Source organism: Paramormyrops kingsleyae, chromosome 10, assembly GCF_048594095.1.
Source record: "Paramormyrops kingsleyae isolate MSU_618 chromosome 10, PKINGS_0.4, whole genome shotgun sequence".
NCBI lineage: Eukaryota > Metazoa > Chordata > Actinopteri > Osteoglossiformes > Mormyridae > Paramormyrops > Paramormyrops kingsleyae.
The window spans coordinates 17,109,880-17,119,267 of record NC_132806.1 but is presented as its reverse complement, the minus strand read 5'-3'; the positions used below and the strand labels follow the sequence as shown (position 1 = coordinate 17,119,267).

General features: G+C 40.4%; 1 protein-coding gene across 6 annotated transcripts; it reads right to left on the bottom strand.

The window, feature by feature from the left end:
- Positions 1-703: 703 nt before the first annotated feature.
- fibpa (fibroblast growth factor (acidic) intracellular binding protein a) lies at positions 704-9,132 on the bottom strand. Of its 6 annotated transcripts, XM_023795193.2 has the most exons (12): positions 9,032-9,132; positions 7,668-7,728; positions 6,198-6,282; positions 5,871-6,069; positions 4,969-5,095; positions 4,760-4,860; positions 3,887-4,113; positions 3,582-3,690; positions 2,265-2,328; positions 2,004-2,090; positions 1,387-1,484; positions 704-1,059 (listed from the first exon to the last, which is right to left on the bottom strand). In XM_023795193.2, exons 2-12 carry the CDS (start codon positions 7,671-7,673, stop codon positions 990-992), a joined length of 1,173 nt encoding a protein of 390 aa, XP_023650961.1. In that variant the 5' UTR covers positions 7,674-7,728; positions 9,032-9,132; the 3' UTR covers positions 704-989. The 6 variants fall into 6 exon arrangements, with proteins under 6 accessions (XP_023650961.1, XP_023650987.1, XP_072573544.1 ...); XM_023795219.2 differs by lacking the exon at positions 6,198-6,282; XM_072717443.1 differs by having other exon boundaries at positions 7,668-9,053.
- Positions 9,133-9,388: the final 256 nt, after the last annotated feature.

Sequence of the window (9,388 nt, the reverse complement as noted above, 5' to 3'; positions counted from 1 at the left end):
ACCTCTGCCCTCTTTCAGAGTGCCATTCGTATAACAGGAACGAGTACCCAGGTATGCCAGTATTTACTATGCTGTTACTCAGGCATGTTTCTCTCTCTATGCTGTAAAAATTATTTTACAAATAAAACACTATATAACAGGGGTCCTCATGGTCTGGCCTGTGGCCCGTATGCAGACTGCACCGCAAGTTACCAGCCGATAATGCACAATATCAATCAATAAAGTTAACATAAAAACGCTTAACGTGGTTCTAAGTACAAAAATAGAATGTAGAACCACCAAACTTCATACACACATAACTCGTCATATCCCCCCCCCAACAGAATGTCGTGAATATTAAGCCAGTCTTTACGTTACGTTCCCACTATTACTACTCTTGATTTCTAATTCACAAAATTATCGTTAACTCATTAAAGTTTACGAAATGCTGCTTTCTTTTATTTAAAATTGTTCCAGACCTCTGACTTAAATCTAATGTGGACCTCTGCTCAAAAAGTTTGAGAACCCCTGCTAAACAACATCTAGTGTTGTTCAGAGTTTAGCATTACCTTGTGAGGTAATTTCAGTAATCGCTTTGAACTTGAATGTGATAGGACAGCACCAGAGTTTTGGAGCAGTAAGTATTCGTTACCGTGCGTTACATTCAATACCACTGCCACCTCATGTCCTGAGGGGCACACTCTGTAAACAGCACACAGCAACGCCGAATCAAGCTCTTTTATTCAGGCAGGTCACAGTTTACAGTGGGGGCAGTGGGCATGTATTTACAAGCACATGGAGCTAATTGGATAGAATTCGAAAGAGGGTGGAGCCAAAGAAGCAGGCAACGTGTGATTGGAGGGTTATGGGGATCAACATTTGGGGCAAAATTAAATAAAGGGGGACATTAAGGAAATTATAGAAGCAGGGGAAATGAGAAGAGGCTAGGTGTCAGCTGAGGACTTTATACATTATTAAACGAGAGAACGGCAGGGTCAGCAGAAGTCAAACTAGTCATGGTACATCTTTAGGATGCAGCTCTTGATGACATCCATGTATCTGTCCCACGTTACCTGGTGCCTGGAAAGAGGAGGGAAGGGAAAACATCAGTACAACAGACTCTAACCTGGCTAAGCAGTGAGAGCAGGAATATTCCTGCGTAAACCTTCAGCCACGTTTCAGAATGGACAAACTGCAAGCTGTAATTGACCCCAAGTGGAAAAACAGGGCAATTACACACCAAAAAAAAAAAAAACACAAACAGCGCCACCCACTGGCGCCAAACGCCACTACGGGGCTCAGGGACGAAGCCGCTTTGCAGGGAGCAGCAGAGCAGATCCTGATTACATGAGCGGACATTCAGTATGGCGGGAACATGCAGGGGCGGCAGAGGAAAGACAGACTGACCTAAAGGTGTCGAGGGTACGCGCCGAGTTGGTGTAGTAAGTGAGGAAGAGCCTGACGTCTGCGGACGTCCAGCGGTCCGACCGGCAGGGCTCGATGAACTGGCGGGGGGAGGGAGGGAACGATGTGGGGAAACAGGGACAGACCCAAGAGAGCCCAACAAAACAAACAGGGAAAAAAACAACGTACTCCATGCATGCACTGTCTACATACATACACACACACACACACACACATATATATATATATATATATATATATATATATATATATATATATATATAGTGGCCATTCTGTAAGGGCAATATAGAGAAACACTAAAAGTATTTTTAAACATTTCCATTTATAGAAACTGATACTTAATTGCAATTTAGGCCCCAGGAGTGGCACTGCTTGTATGTTTTTAAGGAGAGCAATTCAGGTTAACTGCCACTTAAAACAATTACAGACTAAAGTAAGATGCTTTGGATAAAAGCCTTTAGCTAATGTGCATAAGCATTAGAGTGAAACTGCAATCCTGGCACCTCCTGAGTTTACATTTGCATAGATTGTGACTGCAAGGCTGCCTGCTAAACCATGCAACTATCAGGACACACTGGGAGCAGAAATATGCAACATACCTTCTCCACAAGGTCAATAAACAGGTCTCTGACATCTTTTGTGTTTGTTAGTTTGGCAGCAATGTTGACCAGGGCTCTGGAAAGGGTCTGTGAGACAGAAGGTGGAGAAAGAGTAATATGTTTGTAAAATGCTAACATCATTTTGTTAAGCTTTGACAATGATGAGAATATCTGTTAAACACAGCGCCATTTTGTCAGGACTGTGCATGGAGCAGCATGCATTGTTTTAGTGTCAGAATTTAGAGACGTCATAGCTTTCACCTTGAAGTTTGCTTCCATCTCGTTGAACACTTTCGTTTTTCCCCTGAGAGCAGTGCACACAAGGCTGAGCATGAGAGAATAAAGACATTAAAAGAGAAGAGACAACAAATCATCTCAGGCCAATGACACACACACAACCAATGTGGTCCTCAATTTAGTCCCAATCTCACACCAAACTAACACAGACCTCTGAGGTCTTCACTTTGCTTCTAAGCCATTTTGTGCTGTGGGGTTTAACTAAGTTCCAGAAAACAAGATTATCCACAACTTCTCTAAAAGAAAGGTCAGATATGCATCACATTAACTCACCCGCATAAATACAGTGGTAAAATCCAATCAAAACATAGCCTTAGTGTCAAAAAGTCCACCTTTTACATAATAATAAGGGAAATGTCAAAGAAACTAATCCATCCATCCATCCATTGTCCAACCCGCTTATCCTAAGGGGGGTCCGGAGCCTATCCCGGAAGCAATGGGCACGAGGCAGGGAACAACCCTGGATGGGGGGCCAGCCCATCGCAGGGCACACTCACACACCATTCACTCACACATGCACACCTAAGGGCAATATAGTAACTCCAATTAGCCTCAGCATGTCTTTGGACTGTGGGGGGAAACCGGAGTACCCGGAGGAAACCCCACGATGACACGGGGAGAACATGCAAACTCCACACACATGTGACCCAAGCGGAGACTCAAACCCAGGTCCCAGAGGTGTGAGGCAACAGTGCTAACCACTGCACCACCCCCAGAAACTAATCCAGAAATAAATATTCGAATTAAAGTGAACTTAGCTATTCTCTGGTGAATAGGTAAAGTATCAAAGGCAAACAGTCGACATAGCATAAAAAGCCGTATCAACATTTGAAAAATTAAATAACAATTAGGAAAAAAGTTTCAGTGAAGCTGAAGTACCCCACATCTCGACAAAACATTGCATAAGTTGACAAGAATGTGAATTGCATTAAGCAGAAGTAAATAAAGTTTCACTTGAAAATATAATAATACAGTGGTGAAAAACACTGGTGAAAACAGGATTCACTACAATGGGAATTCAGGGCATTATGCCCTGCTGACGCAACAGGAGCACAGGTGCTGATGATCACATGCTTTCTGGGCTACAAGTAACCATATCCAAAATATGGATGAGTGGTTTATGAAAAGTTACATTTACTTTGCAGAACACAGAGCACTTCAGAATGAATGATACAGGCCCATAAATCACAAATCTTTAAACAAAAGTTAACACATCAGAATATAGAATATGATCATAATTTTATATTCAAATTTTATGCACCTATTAATTATAACACTCACCTCTTGTGTTGATCAAGCAAGTCCTTATCATTAATTAAAATCTTCAGATCTTTCAGATCTTGCAAGAACTCCTTATCCAAGTCCACATCCATATCCTCCACCATGTTATCTGAAGATGTTATGATACACATTTATGAAGATACCTTTTTTTTCCCCAACTACAATTCTGTTTAAAACGTTCCCAAGCAAAATGACCTTAAATTTTTCATTATGCTACCAACCAAAGGAATGAAGCATAAATTACAAACAATTGTAATTGTTTATTCACAATAAGAGACACATTCATAATTTGTACTGAACCTCACTGGTACATATTGGATGCTTTTCCTTGGCCTGCTTGTTCAGAAGCTGCCTCACTGCCCCTGATTCAGTATCTCTCTCCAGCTGCTGCATCTTACCTACTGCCCCCACGGTCCAGTTACTGATGAGCTGCCCGGCACAGAAGGCGAAGTCCTGGAAAGAAAGGAACTGCAGCTTCCTCTTCCCCGTCTCAAAGCGGTTATTCGCAAAGAACACGATGGCAGCGTAGTCTCTAGAAAGGGGACAGAAAAGGGGAGGGGGGCAATGGTCTATGAGAAATTACCGGAGAAATCGGTGATGCTTTGCATTAACTGGTCCTTCACAGTGCCTTTTTCATGCATTCGTAGAACATTCAGTGCACCTTCATAATGCAATCATATAACATTCAGTGCACCTTCATAATGCAATCATAGAACATTCAGTGCACCTTCATAATGCAATCATAGAACATTCAGTGCACCTTCATAATGCAATCATAGAACATTCAGTGCACCTTCATAATGCAATCATATAACATTCATTGCACCTTCATAATGCATTCAGAGAACATTAATAAGCCGCATGTAAGTACCTTAACATCCTAACATACTTTAACAGCTTTAATATACATTAATAACAAATATGACAATAACAAACATAAATGCATAATCAAATACTGTATGTTCATTAATGTACATTAAAGCTGTGAAGGTATGTTAGGATGCTAAGGTACACTTACATGCTGCTTATGAATATTCTATCAATGCATTACGAAGGTGCGGTTAATGTAAAGCGTGACCGGGAAATCAGGCCACATCAGGCAGATATATGGGGTGGATAATTATCCCAAAAAGCAGGTGGCAATGTCCAATACATCATGATGTAAATGAATTAGTCACCTGGCTAGCTTGTCTGACAGAAGAAAGTGCTGCTGTATATTCTCCACCAGGGGGCCTTTGAGCTCTTCGACGACTTTAAACACACGCTTGAAATTATCGAACTGTGAAAGACAAGGCAATGAACTCAAGTGCATGCACCTTTCTATTAGTCACCAAACTATCCGTTTATCATAATACATTAGATACAAAGTATCATCCATCTCTCATACCTGGCGCCTACAGCTTTTGAGGGTGATCCCAGTCTTCGCACTAATATCGTCCAGGTCTTTCTTGGTTCCTTTCGAGAGCTTTTTTCCCAGCACCTCGCGCACGAATGCGTTGTCAAAGGCATAGTACCTACGCAGCCCGAGATCAGCGTTAACGTGCAAAGTGCGAGCAAATGCATGGCAGAGTTGCCTCCCATCACCATTAAACGGATTCACTAGTTCTCACGTTTATGAGGCACGCTAGTTTTTAAGTTACCACCATTACCGTGAATATTCCATCCATCCATATTCTGTATCCCCATGTCCTATGCACAGGTGTGGGGGTCAGGAGCCTATCGTGGAAGTTATGGGTGGAAGGCAGGGAATAACCTAGGATGGGGCGCCAACCCCTCACGGGTCACACTCACAAACAACATTCGCACCTACGGACAATTTGGCAACACAGTCAATATTATATAAAGTAAAATGAATGAAGAACAATCAAGAAATTATGTAGTGCAAAATGGCACAGAAACCTTATTTTTGCCCCATCTTCCAATAACTTCAGATATACCCTGATTCAGACAAACAGACACACCGATCTACCCTCTTTAATACTGACATTAGACATGTGTGTGACACACAAAAAAAGACACACTGATACAGAAAAACACACAGGTAACACACCAGTGTTCCTCAAACCAGTACTCCAGGACCCCCAGACAGTCCATGTTTTTGCTCTCCCCTAATTCCCTGGGAGTTGGGAGGCAGCAAAAACGTGGATCTTGGGGAGCCCCTCGAGGACTGGTTTGAGAAACACTGCAATACACACTGCCATACACACTGCAAAGTCCAAACAGAGAAACAAAACCTGAAGACACAGAGACGCTGATCTGAGATACAATCACAGATAGGTAAAGGCGAACCTCTCGATCAGCATGGTTTGCCGATGGGGCGGGATCTGAAAGAGAAGCTGATTGGCCAGTTTGGCAGGTGTGTGCAAGAGCCGCTCGCACATCTGGAAGGTGCGGAACTGGTCCATGGTGTCACTGAGCAGCACGTCGGTGCTCGCCTCATATTCTTCCAGCACTCCTCCTTCCATCCGCACCTTCACGGCGTCATTCACTTGGAGAGGGAGCACATGCAGACAGCCAGTCAAGTGGGTCCTTCAGCCTAGCCTGCTTTGCCTGCATTTTTAAATGTGTACAAGTGTGCTTTGCAATGTGCATGTTACATATGCGTGAGGGACAAACCTGTATAACCATCCAGCCAAAACTGATAGACCTCTTCATCCATGATAGTGGTGTTTCCCACAAACACATCAAGCTCTACAGACATCTTTGTAACAGCACAGGAGCATATGAGGTGGCGTCAGGTTTACCGAGTTTCAGTATTACTAAAACAAATAGTATACTCCCAGGTTTGCAACTTGTTTATGCATGTAATAATCCTGAATACAAAAACTGTACCATTTTCGACGTGCAATCCTGAAAAATATACATTTCGCTTCAAAACAAAAAATCAAACAGCAATAAATACACTAATAAACGAAACCATATACATGTCTTCTGCGAAACATGTATCTTTACTCTTTGCAATACGACTTCACAAAACATATATTAAAAGTCCAACATAAAACTAACTGGTTAATGTCGCTAGCTAGACAGATTAACTAGACTTTAGTTAAATCCTTACCTTCAACGTGTTCTTGTTTTAGTTTTAACTAATGATGGGTTATCACTATTTCTATACACCAAAGGTACAGTGAAGTAATAATAATACTTCATATATGAGGGTAAAATATCGGATCGAGTTAATTAAAGAAACCCTTGCTTGAAGCAGTATCTGGAGAGCTAGCTAACTAATACGGAGACCATGATGTATATTAAATGGCAGTTGTGATATATAAGATATGCCCATTCGGAAAAATAAATTCGCTGTATTATAAAAACAGATATTATAATTGCAGTTATCTCATGTCAGTTCCGGGCCGTTGTCAGTGAAACACACCGTCCGATGGTGTTTCTGTTGCCACTGAATGTTGGTTCCTGTTTAGAACATAGAACTACATAAACTAGAAGGGCGACAACAACATAGACCGCATCACCGGAAGTGCCGCTTGAGGGCACTGTACCAGTAGGAGAAATGACGTTTTAAATCACAAAGAATACGCTAAAGTAATTCTCCAACACCTTGTTTTTTAAAGATAGACAATGTTTTTTTTTCCAAATTGCAACAAAAAGTATCTTGAGAGTGATACTCATTGAGTGAATTTCAGAAGCAGTGTTGTATAGTAAGTTGTATATTTTAACACAGCCGTTTATATTATATAATTAATAAACATTGGCCTATACGAGTTAAATAACACATTTTCTTTTTTGTTTTACCTGATTTACAGAAATACAGCCAACCTAACTGCCTTGATTAGATCCTATAGAATGCATATGTATTAACTTCATGGCAAACAATGTTTATCGTAGTTAACGTGCGTTTTAAAAAGCAATTCTTATTGATATCTAACCAATGAATTTAAAATTTTAGACAGCAATTTTTCAGACAACAATATTAGAGTTTTAAAAATATTCTACCATTTAAATGAATCAACTTCAATCGAAATTGCAATTAATGCATCCTATCATGGGTGCTGTCTTATCCAGTATAAGTAAGAAAATCAGAACTCGGTAAGCACAAAAAAAATCTTGATAAAATTATTGCTTACGTACATCCATCAGTCCAGCTTCCAATGCTGATTCTCGTCAGTGCCGGTGTTATACCGGGACATTGCTGTGAAAATACCAATAAGTATGCCTGGGTGCAGTGTTCGCCATATTTCTGTCTTCAACGGTTGCGTTTGTATTCTACTTCAGAATTATATGGTACTTCTATATCATTTGCTGTGACACTGTATGCCATCAGAGCGATGCACGGGGAATGTGTTTTCGGATGTTGAAGAGGTTTGGAGTTTAAGAAGTTAAAAAATATATATTTTGAGGAAATATTTGTTATTCTATTTTAATTAAATAGGTTAAAAATACATTCTTTCATTTGTGTGCCAAATACATAGCCTATTGAATGTATCATTTGTATCAACGGTTTTAAGTCGCTCATGGAAAAGAGCGTCTGCTAAATGCTGTAAATGTAAATATAATTTGCATGACTTACAGCAAATCATACATTTCAGTATTAACACCAGACGTACAGTAGTACTTTGCGAGTTACATCTTTAACATCATGACCGTGGGTCAGAAGCGCTTAATGATATGACCACTCCAGATGTTAATTTGACTGCCTTGGAAGTACGTACGTTGACCTGTTAATTTGTTTTATACAATGAATAAATGTTAACATTAATACGTACTGTATTAACACAGTGGACACGTTTTCTTAAACATGTTGTCACACATGACTGGACTGGCTTGGCCATCTGGCAATCCGGTTTGCTGATGGGTATGTGAGGCGACGAAATGTATCGTTATTTTATATCTGTCTCACTCGCAGCACATCTATATTAATTCGTCTACAGGAGTTATAAGGGTTTTCAGATGGATCTTTACGGTGCTGCAGTGTCTGTCTATTTCTGAGTTCCATATTCTTGCCTGTGCTGCAGTACGTACGTGGCACATAAGCTGTAGGCTATGAAAAGGTGCACAAAGGACAATGCAGTTTTTATTATGAAGTTAATTACAATCTCACTTTCTATGCAGGATATATCGATTCATCTCTCTGAAAACAATTTGAAAAAACAGTATCGCACATGGAGTAACCAGTGTCTGTCTATATAGTTACAGGACTGTAATTGTGCTCATTTGACTTTGACTTTTTCTTCTTACGGCATTTTGAAACCACAGCCAAGCAATATTAATCGTCTTATACTGATTACAAATTAGGATGCATAAGAACAATTGTGTTTCTGAGAGCTTAAACTCTACCGCCAGATATTTAGATATTGTATAATCTGGTAGCCAAGTAAGCACACTTGGATCGATAGGTATTGCCTAAACTATTATCAAACCAACCTACCATCCTTTTTGTATTGTAAAATATACTACATAGCTAAGTTATTTTATTTCTTCTCTTATTTACTAACCTGTTATTGTACACGCTCCACACCAGTTCTCAATTAATTGCCCCCAACCCCCACAGTTCTACCCATTACCTCCAGCCCTCTGTCAGTTGATAACACCCCATATTGTTATGGAGTTACTGTGACAATGGAGTAGGAGTGACTGGTGGAAGGAAGCGGTCAAATACCTCTGCTAGGCAGAGAATAGTTTATTGTCACACTTTCCGTTTGAGTCTGTATGTGTGTGCGTATCATGTCGGCATGTTGGGAGGTTAATGTGGTTTTTATGTAGAGTCTTAAATCCATTCCTGTGTCCAACTCAGTAACATTGGAAGGATATCGCTACTGCAATCAAGTAAAAAGCGATAAGAATTGTCGGTG

Coding starts and splice junctions, on each gene's coding strand:
- fibpa (XM_023795193.2), bottom strand. Junction 6,070..6,197: donor TTGGCTGGATGGTTATACAG/GTTTGTCCCTCA, acceptor TCCCTCTCCAAG/TGAATGACGCCGTGAAGGTG. Junction 4,861..4,968: donor TCAAAAGCTGTAGGCGCCAG/GTATGAGAGATG, acceptor TGTCTTTCACAG/TTCGATAATTTCAAGCGTGT.